Source organism: Rhinatrema bivittatum, chromosome 17 (assembly GCF_901001135.1).
Source record: "Rhinatrema bivittatum chromosome 17, aRhiBiv1.1, whole genome shotgun sequence".
Taxonomy (NCBI): domain Eukaryota; kingdom Metazoa; phylum Chordata; class Amphibia; order Gymnophiona; family Rhinatrematidae; genus Rhinatrema; species Rhinatrema bivittatum.
In genome coordinates this window covers 14,728,484-14,747,000 of record NC_042631.1, presented here as the reverse complement: position 1 = coordinate 14,747,000, position 18,517 = coordinate 14,728,484, and the positions used below count along the sequence as shown (strand labels likewise).

General features: G+C 44.3%; 1 protein-coding gene across 3 annotated transcripts in view; it reads left to right on the top strand.

Annotated features, from left to right (window-relative positions):
* The window catches only part of DCDC1 (doublecortin domain containing 1), a 351,456-nt gene extending 333,502 nt beyond the window's left edge, over window positions 1–17,954 (top strand). For all 3 annotated transcript variants that reach the window (XM_029583130.1, XM_029583129.1, XM_029583131.1), the window contains 3 exons: window positions 9,083–9,192; window positions 9,630–9,692; window positions 15,697–17,954. In XM_029583130.1, the coding sequence (XP_029438990.1) occupies window positions 9,083–9,192; window positions 9,630–9,692 (173 nt within the window). In that variant the 3' untranslated portion in view covers window positions 15,697–17,954. The remainder of the gene's footprint in view (window positions 1–9,082; window positions 9,193–9,629; window positions 9,693–15,696) is intronic.
* Window positions 17,955–18,517: the final 563 nt, after the last annotated feature.

Below are 18,517 nucleotides of genomic sequence, written 5' to 3'. Positions count from 1 at the left end.
TCACATACCTTTCCACCGATTTATCCTTCGGCTCCATCGATTCCAAGATCGGCACCGATTCCATCGGTGGCCCCGAAGCCCTCGATGCCGTTCACTGTTCCGCTTGCAGCACCGGTTCCATCGATGCCTTTGGATCCTCTACCAGGTCCTTCAGGACAGCAAACCTTACATGATCCTTATGATACCTGGGGTGATGATTCATCTTCAGATACAGATTTACCATCCCCACCATCTCCTACAGAGAGTAGAAAACGATCTCCTCCTGAAGATCTCTCCTTTATAAATTTTGTAAAGGAGATGTCAGAAGTTGTGCCTTTTCAGCTGCAATCTGAGACCGATGACAGGCACCAAATGATGGAGCTGCTCCAATTTCTGGATGCCCCCAAGATCATCGCTTCCATCCCCATTCACCAAGTATTTCTGGATCTTTTAAAGAAAAACTGGGAATCACCTTCATCTGTGTCACCAGTCAATAAAAAAGCTGACTCAACCTACCTCGTTCAGTCAGCACCAGGATTTCAGAAGTCTCAACTGGATCATCGCTCTGTTGTAGTTGAGTCTGCGCAAAAGAAAGCCAAGCGTTTAAAGCCACACTCTTCCACTCCCCCTATCAAGGACAACCAATTTCTTGATAGTGTGGGAAGGAAAGTGTATCATGGGGCTATGTTGATATCTCGTATAGCTTCATACCAACTTTATATGACTCAGTACAACAGAGCTATCCTTAAACAAATGCAGGACTACGCTGACACCTTACCGGACCAATACCAGCCACAGCTTCAAGCCCTCCTTCACAAAGGATTTGAAGCTGGGAAGCACGAGATCCGAACGGCCTACGATATCTTCGATGCTTCCACGAAAGTCTCAGCTACTGCCATCTCAGCCAGACGTTGGGCTTGGTTAAAATCATCCAACCTTCGCCCAGAGGTTCAGGATCGTCTAGCCGATTTACCCTGCTTAGGGGATAATCTGTTCGGAGAACAGATTCAACAAATTGTGGCGGAATTGAAGGATCACCACGAGACGTTGAAACAACTTTCGTCTGTTCCATCTGAGGTATCCTCCAAACCACCACCTAAGAAGGACTCCAAAAAGTCATTCTTTCGGCCACGTCGTTATTACCCTCCGTCGACTAGGCCTCGTCCGGCTCGATCCTCCACCAGACCTCAGCCACGCCAACCTCGGAAACAAAGACCTGCTGTAGCCCCACCCCCCGGGCCTGCGGCAGGCCTTTGACTTCCCGACTCGGAGCACATGCCATATCCCACTCCCCACATCCCTGTAGGGGGTCGTCTGTGCCACTTTCTACAGCATTGGATACGGATTACCTCAGACCAGTGGGTGCTGGCGATTATCGCACAGGGTTACCACCTCAATTTCATAACTCTTCCGGCAGACTCCCCGCCGCTTCAAGCGTGGAGTCTATCCAGCCATTTGGCTCAATTACAACAGGAAGTATCTCTTCTTCTGCAATCAAATGCTATAGAACTCGTTCCTCCCTCTCAACGAGGCAAGGGATTCTATTCCAGATACTTCCTAATTCCAAAGAAATCAGGAGGGCTACGTCCAATTTTAGACCTTCGAGCCCTCAACAAGTATCTGCAAAAAGAAAAGTTCAAGATGGTAACCCTGGGCACGTTACTCCCTCTGCTGCAGAAAGGGGATTGGCTATGCTCCCTCGACCTCAAGGAAGCTTATACCCATATTGCGATAACACAATCCCATCGCAAATATCTGCGGTTTCTCGTAGGCCGCGACCATTATCAATACCGAGTACTGCCTTTCGGTCTGGCATCTGCTCCACGGGTCTTCACCAAATGCCTCGTAGTTGTAGCAGCATTCCTCAGGAAGGAAGGTGTCCACGTATACCCCTATCTGGACGACTGGCTGATCAGGGCCTCCACCCCTCAGATTGCCCGGTCCTCCCTACAATTGACAATCAACACACTCCTTTCCTTAGGGTTTCTTGTCAATTACGAGAAATCTTGCTTCGTCCCATCTCAAACCTTATCTTTCATTGGGGCAAACTTGGACACCTTACAGGCAAAGGCCTACCTTCCGCTACAACGGGTCCAAACTCTCATGTCCCTAGCTCACCAGCTCCAGTCTCAAGACACTGCCACAGCTCGCCAATTCCTAGTTCTCCTAGGACACATGGCATCCTCGGTTCAAGTCACTCCCATGACCAGACTAGCCATGAGGGTAACACAATGGACTCTACGACAACAATGGATTCAAGCTTTTCAGCCTCTGTCCTCCATAATCACAGTCACACAAGCGCTGCGCCTATCCTTAACCTGGTGGACGACTCAGGTCAACCTCCTTCAGGGCTTACCCTTTCTTCCACCGGATCCACAAGTTATCCTAACCACCGACGCTTCCCACATCGGTTGGGGGGCCCATGTGGACAATTTTCAAACCCAAGGGTTATGGTCCAACGAGGAAGCCGAACACCAGATCAATTTCCTGGAACTTCGAGCAATCCGCTATGCGCTCCGCACTTTCAAAGATCATCTCTTTCATCAGATAATCTTAATCCAGACGGACAACCAAGTGGCCATGTGGTACATAAACAAGCAGGGAGGCACAGGCTCCTTCCTTCTGTGTCAGGAAGCTGCGCAGATCTGGGCGGAAGCCCTCTCCCACTCTATGTACCTCAGGGCCACTTACCTGCCGGGAGTAGACAATGTATTGGCAGACCGGCTGAGCCGTGTCTTCCGACCGCACGAGTGGTCACTCGATCCTCTGGTAGCGACCTCTCTGTTTCACAAGTGGGGTTCTCCCCGCATAGACCTCTTTGCGTCCCCTCAGAACCACAAAGTGGACGATTACTGCTCTCTCATTCGGAGCCAGAACTCTCGGCCGAGGGATGCATTCTCCCTCAAGTGGACAACCGGTCTGCTCTATGCATTCCCTCCACTTCCTCTTGTGTCAAAGACTCTCGTGAAGCTACGCCAGGACGGAGGAACCATGATCCTGATAGCACCTTACTGGCCACGCCAAGTATGGTTTCCAATACTCCAGGATCTCTCCATCCGCAGGCACATTCCTCTGGGAAAGGACCCGCATCTGCTCACTCAAAACGACGGATGCCTCCTCCATCCCAACCTCCAAGCCTTGTCCCTGACGGCATGGATGTTGAAAGGTTAGTCCTTCAGCCTTTCAACCTTTCAGATTCCGTTTCTCGAGTCCTGATAGCTTCACGAAAGCCTTCCACAAGAAAGTCTTACTCATACAAATGGAAAAGGTACACATCATGGTGCACTTCTCAGTCCCTTGATCCCCTTTCCTGTCCAATTTCCAAATTCTTGGACTATTTATGGCATCTCTCTGAATCAGGTCTTAAAACCTCTTCTATTAGGATGCATGTCAGTGCGGTAGCCGCCTTCCATAAAGGTGTACAGGGTGTCCCTATTTCAGTACAACCCCTAGTAACACGTTTTCTTAAAGGCTTGCTCCATCTGAAGCCACCCTTACGGCCTCCGGCCCCATCCTGGGACCTTAATCTGGTTCTTGGTCGTCTAATGAAACCTCCTTTCGAACCTCTGCACTCCTGTGAGTTAAAGTATCTCACATGGAAAGTGTTATTCCTTTTGGCTATCACTTCAGCTCGCAGGGTTAGTGAATTACAGGCCCTAGTTACCTATCCGCCTTACACTAAACTCCTGCAGGACCGGGCGGTACTCCGCACTCACCCTAAATTTTTACCTAAGGTAGTTTCTGAGTTTCATATCAATCAATCCATCATACTACCTATCTTTTTTCCCAGGCCCCACTCCAACTCTGGAGAACAGACCCTGCATACCCTAGACTGTAAACGAGCTCTAGCCTTTTACCTAGACCGTACAGTTTCTCACAGGAAGAGCACTCAATTATTCGTCTCTTTCCATCCTAACAAGTTAGGACAACCTGTGGGTAAGCAGGCTCTTTCCTCCTGGTTGGCGGACTGCATTTCTTTCTGCTATGAGCAGGCTGGCATTCCTTTCCAAGACCGTGTCAAAGCACACTCTGTGAGGGCCATGGCGACGTCAGTGGCACACCTTCGATCGGTGCCGCTTCCTGACATCTGCAGGGCTGCAACCTGGAGTTCTCTCCATACCTTTGCAGCCCACTATTGTTTGGACAAAGCTGGAAGACAGGACTCCATCTTCGGCCAATCTGTCTTGCGTAACCTTTTTCCAACCTGATGTACCAACACCCTTCCACCTTCCCGGTAGGGTGCGGATGCCCTTTCCCAAATTCCACCCCACTTGTACTGCCTGTTGCACGTCGTTGGGTGCATTTGGTGCAAGTCAGGACATCCTCAGCTCGGTACTCACCCATTTGTGAGGACAACCATCCTGCTTGTCCTGTGAGAAAGCAAATGTTGCTTACCTGATGTAACAGGTGTTCTCACAGGACAGCAGGATGTTAGTCCTCACGAAACCCGCCCGCCACCCCGCGGTGTTGGGTTCGTTTTGTTTTTACTTTCTAGGCACTGCCTGTAGCTTTGAAAATCAGACTGAAGGGAGACCCCTGCTGGCTGCAGGGTCAGTGCCTTGCTGGGCATGCCCAGTAGGGGCCAGTCAAAGTTCTGTTTAAACTTTGACAGAAGTTTTCCGTGGTGGGCTCCATCCTCGATGTCACCCATTTGTGAGGACTAACATCCTGCTGTCCTGTGAGAACACCTGTTACATCAGGTAAGCAACATTTGCTTTCTTTAAGGCATTCTAATAGTAATTAGGCTAGAGCAGCACAGAATGATAGCAGTTCAGGTTTCATCCTGCAAGGTGGACAGTAGCAGAAAGTCCCACTGCTGTAATGGGATCGGCTAACCCTGCCTGTGGCTACCATTTCATTTTAAGTGGACAATACCACAGCTGCTCTGTGCATCACATGGAACGAGGCCTGTGTTGGATAGACTTCTGGGTTTAGAATAAGATATTTTACAACTTTAGTACTTGATGTTCAGAAGGACCTTTTCAAAAATCATCTTTTCAAACTTTTCATCGGCTCTGCGCATCTTTTCTTGTTATGAATATTTGTAGTCACTTAACCCTAGAGGCCCCTTCTTGTTTTTAATTCTGCTTTTGCTGTCACTGCAGGAATCCATTGCTATGTACAGTTCCTGTTCATACCCCAGATCAGTCCAGACAAGTGGGTTTTGCATTCCTACCAGCAGATGGCGGCAGAGAATAAAAACTTTTCAGGCACTGCTACATAACGGAGAGTGCCACCTGCAGTCCCTCGGTATTTCTCTGTCTCCAGCAGGTGGTAGAGGTGCAAACCTGCAGTCTGAGAGAGATTGAAAAAATCAAAAGAAAAAAAAAAGAAAGAAAATTTAAAAGAGTTTGAAGAGTTCCCTGATATATTAGTGATCCCTGGCTGCCTCAGCCCGCATCATCCAGGGGGGTCCAAAAGCCAGGGGTCTTGGCTCCCTCATTCTTTTTGAGGTCTTTTCTCCTTCTACACCAGCCAGAACAGGGAAGCATGCCCCTTTTTTCTATTTCTGGGGATACCTTTTAAGGTCACTGTTCCTTTAAAAAAAGAATAAAAAAGGAAGCAGGCTGGTCGGGTGGTGCTTACAAATCATGCTTGCAGGAGGGAGAAGGATCGCAGAGTCCCTGGTAAGCGTCAGAGGTCCGGGGCTTTCAGTGGCAGGGACCTGGGCCGATTGTGTGAGGTCTGTGCAGCACAGCTGAAGCGCAACCACGCCCTATGGTAGAGGCAATGGCGCTGACATCATGGCGCAGGACAACCTGTGCGGCCTGAGGATCAGGACGGATGTGCATGGGCTGTGCCTTGGTGGGGGAGGGATCATTTGGTGAGGCAGCAGTCTCGAGGAGAGTCACACGGTCGGTGGGCCCACTGCCAGAGGTTCCTGGGGGCCTGCACGCACCACAGTTTCTCATGAGGTATGTGGCAGAAGGCAAACAACTGCTAGGGAAACCAGGGATTCCCCTCCTCCTCTGTCTCCTGTGAGCCTGAATAATTCTTGGGATTTTGCTAGTGGAGGGGAGACTGAGGGGAATGTGACAAGGCCACAGAAATGGAGGATATTTCTACGAACTTCGTTCTGCTCCTGTTTAAGGCCTGTTTGGCAAGGAAGGTGGCAGGGGGGAAGTGGCCTCTGGCAGGGAGGTCACAATGTCCCCCAAAGAGAGGCCCAGAATGGCTCCAACAGGAGTCAGGGAGTTTCTTGCATCGTCTGGCTCTGGGGGGTGCCTCGGGAAATGAGGACAGTGGTCCACTAGATGCAGGGAGTGATCCCGCACATGGCCCCCAGGGATGATCCTATGGATAGTGATCCAGATGCCGGCCTAAGGGCTGATAAGGAAGCGACTGAATCGGATGAAGCTCTGATTTCAGAGGGGGATGACCCAAGGTTTGTCCAGTTTTTCTAGAAGAAAGAGTTAAGACCTCTCATTCCTCAGGTCCTGATGCTGCTGGGAATTAAGGTCTCCCAGGAGGACTCAGGCAGTGAGGACGTGGACCAGTACTGAATGGACTTCGGGGACCACGGGGACCCAAAAAGAGAAGAAAGTTAGTGAACCAGGAGTGGGATTCTCTGGAGGCTACCTTGAAAGTCAGCAGGGCAATGGTGAAATTGTACCCGCTGATGGAGGAGACCTTGGAGCTCTTGAGGCTACTTAAAGTAGATGCGGTGGTGTTGGCAGATACTAAGAAGATAACCGTCCCCTTAATTGGTTCAGCTGTGCTGAAGGTTGTTCAGGACAGAAACTGGAGATCCAGTTAAAAAGGATGTTTGAGTTTTCAGTGTTGAGTCTCCAGATGGCCCGTTTGTGGGAGCCTGATGCAAAAGGCCTGCTTGTGTTGGATGCAGAAGGTGCAGGAGGCAGAGCATGCTACAGTGGACAATTCCAGGCAGGTGGCCTGATTGGAGGCTGGCATGGCTTATGTTGCAGATGTGCTGTATAACTTGGTGTGCATTTCGGCCAGGAACACACTTTCACCTGGCATTACGACTGGATGTTCGGGCACTGGACAAGACTGCTTTTGGCGAGAGTTTGTTGCGAGCGGGTCTTTTGGTGCCCACCCAGTGTAGGGCAGCTTGGGTACATCCCACTTGTCTGAACTGATCTGGGTAACTTTTGTAACTCCCCCTCCTCCCCTGACCTCTTACAACCTAGTAAGAACTTAGTAAGATCCCAGTAAGAACCAAGGTACCTACAGTAACTTCCCCCTTTACCCCCTTTACCCCTCTCACCCCTTCCCACCTTTATTCTCTCTCCATCAGCCATCTCCCCCTTAACCTCCTAAGCAACATAATCCTTAAATTTACAGGATGTCTCCTATTGGCTTTCCCCTATTCCCTCATAACTCACTTACCGTAAATTAAAGGTTTATCGCTAGACAGTCATTTTGCCTAATTCAAATAGCTTAGTTATGCCTCAGTTAGCCACATTTTTCCTTCTCTACTTTTAATCTTGATGTTTATATCCGTTTCCTCCCACATCCAAGTTCTTTTCTCCCTGTTCAATGTAACTATTTCTTCTCTTCTTTTTCCTTTTTTTTTTGTTTTTCTTTTCACCACGTTTATTCAATGTTAATTTTTTGCTATCCGAGTTCCATGTAAACCGATGTGATATGTATTTATGAATTTCGGTATAGAAAAAGCTTAAATAAATAAAGAAATGAACAGGAAAGGAAAATTGGTTCTTACCTGCTAATTTTCATTCCTGTAATACCACAGAGGCCCACCCCCCCTGTTGCTGGAAGACTGTTATGGACTCAGTTTGAAATTTCTGTATTTGTATATTCAGAACCAGTAGAGTTACAAGGTTTTTTGGTTCCTTTGTTTGATGAGGGGGGCTCCAGTTCAGGGAGACTCCAACCCTGGGTTCACTGTTAGCCCTGATTTAGGGTAAATTGGTGTTTTCACTCTACTTGGCTTGGGTATAAGTCAATACTTAGGGACTACAGATGCCACTCTTGGTTATGTAGCAGTGCCTGAAAGGTTTTTATTCTCTGCCTCCATCTGCTGGTAGGGATGCAAAACCCACTTGTCTGCACTGATCTGTGGTATTATATGAACACATATTAGCAGGTAAGAACCGATTTTCATTGCGAATTGATGTCACTGCAGTTATCCACTGCTCTATGCAGATGTGCATTCATGTCACTGTAGGAATCCACTGCTCTATACAGATGTGCATTCATGTCACTGCAGGAATCTATTGCTATATTCAGATGCGCATTGATGTCACTGCAGGAATCCAAGGTTTTTCAATGGCAAAACATATTATAGAAAGGACTGATTGTATCGAAAGTCATATTCTCCTGTGCTCTTACAGTTTATTAGTGCTTCTTTCACATATTTCGTAATTATCATCATTGTCACTTATCCATTTTAAACCAGCAACAGGAAGGCAGATGAATCTAGGAATTGTGTCAAGATTGAAATCCAGGTTACACTCAGCCTCTTTCCCACCAATTGCATTATCCTATAGAGAATCTGAGCATAATTTGCTGCACATTAATTTCTTATCTTTAGTTCTTCCATGTGAATTGCTTTGTACGGTGCTCTGTAATGAACTAAACATATAAAATATTTGTTTTCAGTGTTTTGCAGTGAAATTAAATTCCTATTACTTTCACAAGCTGTTTTGTTGGACACATTAATTCAATAGGCCAGACGACCTCTATCCATGCTAACCTCCTACCAAAGGGAGATAAATGTGATATAACTGAACACATATAATCTTTATTTTATAGCATGTGCATCCTCTGTAACTTTTGTACCCCCTGTCATGCATTAATAGATAAACTCTTTGCCCCAAGACAATGATTTTTTTTTCATGAAAAGTAAGATGTTCCATTGTAGTATGAGTAGTGGTCTGTGTTGTAAATCATTGTACTTCTTTCTATAACTGTCATAAAAAGGAAAACAAATTAGTGAGTGGTAAATATGCTCGTTAGTCTAGGTTCAGTATACATCTATTTTCTAGGCAAGGAACTCAAGTAACAGTATGAAATATCTAAACAGAAAGCTCATGGTAAATTGTTTCACATGTTTGGAAAAAAAAAAAAAGCCCTCTTTAACAGGCAGTTTTAATCATTATTCTCTAAAACATTTTTACAGCCGGCAAGCAGAAGGTGGAAATTAGAGCTAATTATGCCCGAATCAGGAAGCAGCAGGGTCCCTGTGCCACTGATGTCGTCATTTCTCCTTCCAAGAACTTTAACATGCAGGTTGTGTATACAAGCCAAGAGCCTTTTTATAGCACGTTAAACTAACAGGAAAGATAAAGTAGCAATCTTGGATGTAGTGCCTGTCATGGAGATGTGGTGCATGGAAAACCATGGCCGGGCCGTAGTTATACAGGGCTACAATCTATTCAGGAAGGAAGGGAGAAGGCGTGGCACTATATGTAATAAAATAGTATTAAAGCAGCAGAATTGCAGGGTTTACGAGGTAAGGAAGACGGAATGGAGCATGAGTTTATACTGGTGTAAGATACACACACCTCCATCAGAGAAGAACTGGAGTGGCACCACAAAGACTTTCTTCAGCCAGTGAAGTTAGTTTATTTTCTTCTAAATAATGATGCCTGCTCTGATATTTAATGTTTTGATAATATCTTGATTAAAACTGTAACATAACAAAAGTTTGTTGTTTTCTAATTTAGGTGAAACCTCCAGATTTCCTTCTGGCTCTTCCCAGCACCATGGAGAAGCTCAACACTTATTAGGTAAATAAAAATATAGGCATCAATATTTAGGCAGAAAACTCACAAGTTTAGCCGGATTACATAGGAGCATTCCAGGGGGTGCTGCTAAGTTTTCTGGCTAATTTGGATATTCAGAGTTAGCTGGATAATTAATCTGGCTAACTCTGGTCATGCCATAGAGGAGTCCTCAAGATAGCTGGATAAACGTATCAAGCTATTTATAAGATAGCTGGCTATATTCAGTAGTGCGGCTTCACCAACGAATATTCCCTCAAACTTAGCCAGCAATCTGTCCAGAGACTGAATATTACCCTCATATTATAATTCACTTCTTTATCTTTGAACTCAAAATAGAAAAGAAAACTAGGTATTTTGCTTCTAAGTTTAACATACTGTGGATCTATGAATCTTCTGCACTGGCACAAACGAGCAGTGCTGTTGAAGGCAACTGGTGTAATTTGTCTTCCTGCTTTGCACTGGTCGTACGTAAATGTTGGCAAACAAAGATATATCAATTTAACCCTCTGTCTCTTTCATTGAGATCAATATTGAAATAGTTTGTCCAGCTAAATTTCCCTGAACACCTATGACTTATCTGGCTGTTTCACTGGATAAAAGCTAGCCAAATAAGTTGGAAATGTTTCATGGCAGAGTTAAGTTAGTTAGATAACTTATCGGGCTAAGTCTGGTTGTGCCAGATAGCAGTCCTGAAGTTAACTGGATACGTTTTTCTGGCTGTATTCGGTAAAGTGCCATGGAATATCCTTGACAATTTACCCAGTTAACTGTGGCTGGATAAATTGTCTATTCGCTGCACTGCTGAATATTGACCTCCTCATGACCTTGTCACAAGTTAGTGGTGAGGCATGCGTCCTACTTCAGATTCAAAGGAAGCTGTCAACAGTCATGAATGTAACTGCTTTTGCTATGGAGGAGTAGCCTAGTGATTAGAGCAGTGGGTCCAACTGATGGAGGGGGTGCCTGGAGAGAAAACACTAGCACTGCACCTTCAAACTCTTCTTCTTAATATATCATGATATTAATCACATTTTGTACAGTTAGTAAAATCATGTTAACAAATTAGGACCATGGTATTTCTCAGCTAAAAATACACACACAACTGAGCAACACCTCTGACCCATGTTGCAGGTAGTCCATATCCAACGTTTATGGGGAGATCTGTTTCATGTTTGAAAGAATAATACTGATCATCTCTCAGATCCTCCATGAAGGGTGTGACTGGAGCTAGTCCCCTAAATGAGAGAGGGGTTTTTTTTTGTTGTTGAGGGGGAGGGAGGGGTTCTGGTGCTATTTACTGAGAATGAGCCTGAATGCCCTAAGAAAGTCTTCTACACTCTTAGCGGTGTATCACTCGGCTCGTGCATCGATGAAGAACGTAGCTAGCTGTGAGAATTAGTGTGAATTGCAGGACACATTGATCTGCGTTCTCCTTCTAAAAACGTTTTAGCATTGTCTCGTTGTGTTTTCATGTCATAGAATTAATATGTAAGCAGGCAGAAAGTTGCACATTTTATCTTGTTTATCTCATGGTAAAAATGATATTAAACTTGGCTTCTTTATTGTTGCCATAGAATTGTGTGTCAAGGTCTTTCAGTAGAGCTTGTTCTTGTAAATATTTCTAAGAAACTGGAAAGCATTTGATATTGCTGTGAAAGGTGAGATGAAAACAGATCTCTGTTTTTGAATACCCTCCTCTTTGTGGCCTTTCAGGAGTTTCCTGGCTTTTGAAATAGTTTGGCATTTTCTATAAAGTTACTGGTCCTAGTGCTTCCCGTGCCTACCTGCCTGCCCAGTGATTGTAGCTCTCTGTCCGTGTGGCTGCAGTGCTCTTGCTTAGTTCTCCTGAGCTGGCTCTGTAGCCTTGGTGACAGGCAGTGCTGAAATTCTTCAGAGAGCAGGAGCTGCTGAACAGAGCAAAATTAAGGCCCGTTAAAATGGTAGCTAACGTAACAGTAATAGCCAAAGTGCCTCAAAACCAAGGTTTTTGTTCTTCTCTAAACAGAATTTAATAATAGAGAAATGATGGCTGTATCACTTGACAATAAAAGGATCCTAACATAGTAATAATGGCAGAAAAAGACCAAATGGCCCATCCAGTCTGCCCAGCAAATTTCCTGTGGTAGCAACTGCCGCTCCGTGCAGGTTACCCCCAAGTCCTTTATTCTGTAGAATGGCCCTGCTTCTTTAGAGTGATTGTGCCATATGGATTTGCCTTCCTGGGTGACATTTGCATGGGCACAAGATAGGGCTGCCCTCTGTTTGCCTTGATGATAATCACTGTTATGTTGATTACAAAGGAATTCAGATTGGTAAACCAAACAATATAACACTGAAGTATGCTGATGAATCTCCTATTAAAGTCAGTGACAGCTTTTGGGTAAGACAAGATTGAAATAGATGTATCTGGTGTTAGATGCAAAATGTAAACCATGAATTTCTTATAAAGAAATAAAAGAAGAGTTTTAGACATCTGAACAATGAAATTTAAATAAGTTTAGTGTGAGATATGAAGTAAACCACCAAAATTCCTAGCAAGGCCCATGGAGAAGCTGCAGGATATGTACCTGCACCATTTCACCTGCTGGATCCTTTACTATGAGATCCATAGTCTGACACAGTCCAGACAGAAAAATCAGCCAGATAAACTTATCCAGCTAACTGTGGAGGTATATTCAGTAGTGCAGTCACAGCACACTACTGGATAGAGCGGGCTATCTTAATTAGTTATCCAGCTAACTTTAGGGCAGCTCTTTGGCCCAATCAGACATTGCCGGCTAACTCTGAATATCGGAGTGAGCCAATTAACTTAACCAGGTAACTCAGCTCCTCCTAGTTACACCCCTAACTTATACCAGCTAAATTCAAGCCACCTAACCTATTGGCTGGCTAGAATTGGGCCCAAATATTCATTTAGCTGCCTAACTTCTGAAAAAGGCAAAAGCCTCTATCTTGCCCAGTTCCTATGCTGCAGGAGCCCTGCAATTGATTTTTGTCCACTGACGCCATCACATTTATTTTCTTCGTCTTACTGCCCAGCAGGTCTTCAGAAGTCCTTGTGCTTTTTCTTCTGACATTTTTGTCAAAGCCCCCTCTCCCAGCATTTCTCTAGTTAGTTTTTCCTAGTACTTCGTACATTTTATTTCTACTTTGTTGAGTCTTCTGGGCTGACTCCTGGGTTTTCCTTCAGCAAGACCATGCCAGCAGGCACCTGGTTACACTTGTTTCTGATGTTTGCACCATTTGTTATGAAGAGAAAACATTTCTTCGATTTTACCTGATGGTGACGAAGAAGCAGGCCAGAGACTTCAAGATTTATCCTGAGTGCAAAGAGAAGATGATTCATAAGTAGCCATCACAGAGTTCGCTACAAATGTTTGTGACAAGGACTCAACAACTCCAGCTGTGACATCTGTACCAAGATGTCACCCAGTGTGGTTTGGGCCCGGAAGAGTAATCTCTGAGCTGTTCTTGGCAGAAACTCGTCTAACTGCTCCAAACTGGTGTTGAAGTCTTGACTTAAGGAACATGGGACACCTGTGACTGCTGGTGACCAAGCCACGCAGGAGGCCCTCAATCTCTTTGGCTCCTCGGTGTGAGAATAGGCCCAGGGGTCGAAAGGAATAGGGATGTATACCGGTATGTGTTTGAAATGATACAGGGAATTGTAATAATGTTTCCTATTTCATTTTTAAAGCAAAATGAAAGAAAAACAAATACAATTTCCTCTGTTTCATTTAAGAAATAAGGACAGAGCCCCCACATCACAAAACAAATTTTAAAAAATCTCTTAGGCCTCCTCCAATTCCTTCTAGCTGCGCTCGGGCCTTCTTACCCCAATGGCATCATTTCGTTTCATAACTTCATTTATTTATTTATATTTTAAAAATGTTTATATTCCACCTATAACAGAGCCTGCTAAACAGATTATAATTAAGATTAACATAAAAAAATAGAAACATACATAAATCGTGGGGAAGGAGTAATCCCCTGGTCACTTCTGGCACACTGCAACTACCATTGCAAATGATGCTGGCAGATCAGGTCCGCCATCATTATGTATGGAAGAAATAAAAAAAAAAATTGCTGCTGGCAATCACGGCTTTGGAGGGTCAGGAGTGACCAGGCATCGCTCCCGACCCATGAAGATGTGAAGCAAAACGATGACACCTCATCAGTGCTTCAAAGCCTCTGCTCAAGATTCAGCAATGATTCTCTTCAAAATGTTCTGATGTAATTATTGCCAAATCATGGTTAATTAGGGATGTGCCAAAATATTGCCATCTTGAATTGTGAACCAAAACCATTTTAATAATTTTAGATAGGTAACGCTGTCTGGGTTTGTTGGATTGCAGTCCATGATTGGATTAAGTGACCCAGTAGGATCATGGTTTAAATAATCCTAACTCCAAATGTTACAGCCTAAACCCTTTGAAAATCAGTTTCCAAGATTATTTTGCCTAAAGTATTATTAAAAGGAATCTTACTAAGCGTGCTTTAGGGAGTCCTCCAAGGGCTCTGTTCTGCACATGTATCCCATTATTTTCTGTAAGGGAAACTGCCACAAAGAAGCCAAATAAGTCATTAGCTTCGTGTTTGCTTTTGATCAATGACATTTCTTGCCTGCCTATTCCTATCTCTGTTCTCTTCTACAAAGTGAAAACCTATATTTAGCAAGTAATGCCAGACTTATGTAACCATAGGCAAGTTGAGCACCTGTACACTTCTAGAATATCATGAGGAAGGTGGGTTTCCTGCTCAGTTTCCCCACTCCTGCCACATGGCTCCTGGTCATCTGTCAGGCACCCTCCCCTTGGATAGATTTGACAGAAATTTGGCAGGAGTGATGGCACCTCAGTAAGACCATCTCCTACCAAATTTCAGCTAAATCCATCCAGAGAAAAGGCCCCTGATCCTGTGTATCAACAGACAGTGTGTCAGGAATAGGCACTTTGCAGCAATGAAATGTTCCTGAAAAGGTACAATTGGTTCCTCATTACAAATGTATTGGGAGACAAAAAAATATTTAAGAGGATTTGTGGTAGTTCTTGTATAGCAAGTACAAGGCAAGAATTATTTTAGAAATTCATTTGTCGTAATCAAGAGTTGTTGTCAAGGAGTTTGCTGTAAGATACAATTGTAAATATTTCACGTAAACCCTATTTGATTTTCATGACTTCCTAGTGTCATTCCCCACTGTTAAACAAATTATTGACAATATGTATGTGAAACATCTTTCTCCAGCTGCTGTAGTGTTCTCTTCTCCTGCAGAATTCCCTTTTTTTGATATCTTAATGGAAAAAGGGTAGAATAATGGACCATTCCACTTTGAACGATGCACCTTATTGTGACAACACCAGAGGACTTGGGCAGGAATATTTATTTATTTAGCAAATGGAAAACCATGTAGCAAAGCAACAGCCTCCTCACATGCTGTCTCGCTGAAAAGCCTGTGCTCTTGAATTTAGCAACTTAATGTCAAGGGGCTGTCAGCTGCTAAGAGCCACCTCGTTGGGCAGGAAGAGGCGGCTGATTACCCTGGGGAGAGTTTCTGTTGCACATTAAATCCTCACCAGTAAGAAATTAGGGGAACGGAAATACAGAAAAGTATATGACAGTTAAATGGGGCTTAGATAACATATTTTTAAAAATGTGCTTGAGGGATGGTGGTGGCTCTTGGAAGGAAAAGCCGTTATGAAACTTCGGTGCTATGTGGAAAAAAATGAACGTGCTTGGCCATGAAAAGAAAGACTTATGGACCAATTCTCAGTTAAACTTCGCTCTTTTGCCATGTTCCAGCAGAGAAATGTGCTTTCATTATAGGATCAGGTACTTGAAGCTTCCAGAGACAATTTTTATGACATTAGAAAAGAAAAATTGTATCAGAAACCTGAAAGAACGAAATTAGATTTCACACAGCTCATGTCACACGTTCAATATCACACGTTCTATTATCGTTTTATAATTTGCCTACACATTTTAACAAATTATTTTTTATTTCATGCAGGGGAAATGCTTTCTGAAGAGATGATTTAATCAAGAAAATGAAGAGATTAGTAATCGGCATTTCAAAATGACATCGCTGAAAAGTTACTGCAAGACTTATTCTTCATCACGAATACTCTATACAGTAGAGTTGATTTAGGAAAGATTATGGTACAATAGTAAAAAAAATTATTGAATGCTATTATGAGTTCTGCAGACTCTAAATGCTTAATGTACAGAAATAGATATCAAAGATCCAAATTGCTCATTTAGGTAAGAGTTCCTGCTATTATAAGAAACCTCTGCCTATAGCAATAAGAACTGATTCCAGTGGGGTTCTTATAGGAGAAATTCGTTCTTCCTTCACTATTTTCTGTGGTACTGTTTGCTGTGGGGAGTGTATCATTGGAGTATCCTGTGAGAATTAGGGCAGGACGCTTAAAAAGTTATGTGCACTTCCTATGAGACAATATTCAGATGTAGCTGGCTAAGTGAGTTAGCTGGATATAACTTGTCCGGATAACTTAACATGGGATATTCAGCAGCACAGCTTTGCTACTGTATATCCTGGTATTTGCCACTACTTAGCCAGATAAGTTTTATCTGGCTAAGTTGAGACCTGGTCAATATAGCAGAATGATGAACCACTCTATATAAAAGGGGCGGAGGGGGTGAAATTGTACAGCCGGCCGCATCGCGACAGTGCGTTTTCATCTGCCAGGGTTGCTGCCATGCTGCACCGTATCGCCCCCGTACCGCCAATGGTAAAGGTGATGTTAATTCCAGCGCTACTGCCGGCGATAATGTGTAAAATATTATCGCCCGCAGTGGTACCGGAATTAAAATGTTTTCACCCCTCCCCTTTCCCAAATTTAAATATTACCACTGCAATGTGGTACTTATCGCATACGATAGGGTGTTACCTGCGATAAGGCCACATCACGGTTTGATAAATGACCCTGTAAGTAGGCCAAATAAGTAGCTTCCCAGTTAAGCCTGCTGCCCTCCCACTGGCTATAAGGGTAATTAGCTGGATAAGTCACTTATCCAGCTAATTGGCGACTGCTGAACATAACTGGATATTCAGTGGCTGCCACTTACCTGGATAAATCCTACTTATTTGGCTAAATAGTGTTTAAATATCACCCCCACCCCCTCCATTTATAAAACCGTATCCTGGCAAGGCAAAAGAAATTATGCTCATCTATTCAGTTCTCTGAATGAATCCAGAGAAATCTTTCTTCTCTCTGTTCCCCAATTTATCCGGTTCTATAGTAGGATAGCATTCACTAACTTTTGCTGTTCATGTGCCATAACTGGGCTGTCAAGGTTTTAGGATAGGGCAAGCAGGGTAGGTTGCTGGGGCACTGTGTGATGAGGGGCGCCATCAGCCAGGTCCCATGGTGTGTGTGTGCGTGTGTGCGTCCAAGCAGGGGTCCTTAGGCAGCTTTGTATGCCACACCTCAAGTCATGCGGCTCCAGCCTCGGCCCGGCAGAAGATCAGGAGAAGCGGGAGCCTGTGCCACCACTACTGCTGTTCCTCTCCATCTGTGCTGATCCTGCGAGCGTCTTCAGAACATGGGCCAACACTTCTTGAATGCTGATCTCCTACATCGCAAGACAGCATACAGGAAGTGCAGGGCTGCCAATTTTGAACATGCTTGCAGGGCAGCTACTGACAGGGAGGAGATGTGGGATTGGATCTGCCACTAAACAGGTATTTTGCTTGGGCAGATGCAGTGGCAGTAGACTGGGGAGAGGGGTGAGGGAAGGAAAAGGCAAGAGGCAGATGATGGGAATGGGGGGCCTTAAACAGGAGAGAGGATGCTAGGGATGGGGAGAGGATTCTGGGGAAGATGGAGACAGGATGTTGAGGGAGGTGGGGGGTAGGAGGCAGGGGTGGATTCTGGGGGGAGGGAATCCTGCCCCTACACTTACTTTTGGAGAAAGCTTGCATGTACCCCTTCCCGTGCTAATCAATGCCAAGGTTAAGGAGTGTGGGAGGGGGCACCATCAACTATTTTTGCTAAGGGCACAAGTTGCCTTAGAACCGGCCCTGCATGGAGGTAAGCACCCCAGAGCAGGCTGCATGTATTTTTCTGATGGAAGGAGCTATCTAAATCCTGCTTATTTTGATTATTATTAGTATTTTCTATTCTAGATTCTATTTACACAAATGTGATTTGCTGTTTTTTATTATGTACCATTTTGGTGGACTTTTCAAAACAATCTCTTGTAATTTTGTTATCCTGTATGCTGAATGATAATTAAAGTTGCATTACTATATATATATATGTATATATTACTAATTCAGCATTGTGATCTACAGAACTGCAAGGCAGGTGGACAGAGATCTGGGCAATGACATCCAAAAGATGGGAATGAAAGGGGAGGCCATGATGGTGGGAGTGCTCCATCTGTAGAACTGGTTAGAAGCAGAGATCCCCCGGATTCCCCTAAAGGGACTCTCCTCGGGCAAATGCTAATGGAAGACACAAGGAAAAGATAACTCCAAATGGAGAGAGTGCAGGTAGGCACCCCTGTGAGCACCAGTGATCATAAGATACTATGGTTTGTGTAGAGTTACTCAAAAGTCGAAGTTATAGATTTCAAAAATTCCAAATTTGGTAAAATGGGCAAGTACCTTGAGAAAGGTAAAGTGCAAAAACAGTGGACCAAATTTAAAGGAGCTATAGGAGGAGAAACAAATGCTTATGTTAAGAAATGAAATAAAAATAAGAGGGAATGTAAACCAATATGGTTTTCAGAAGAGGTGGCTGAAAATGTAAGAGCAAAAAGGATTGGTATTCAAGCCATGCAAGACATCTCAGAAAGGGGAAAAG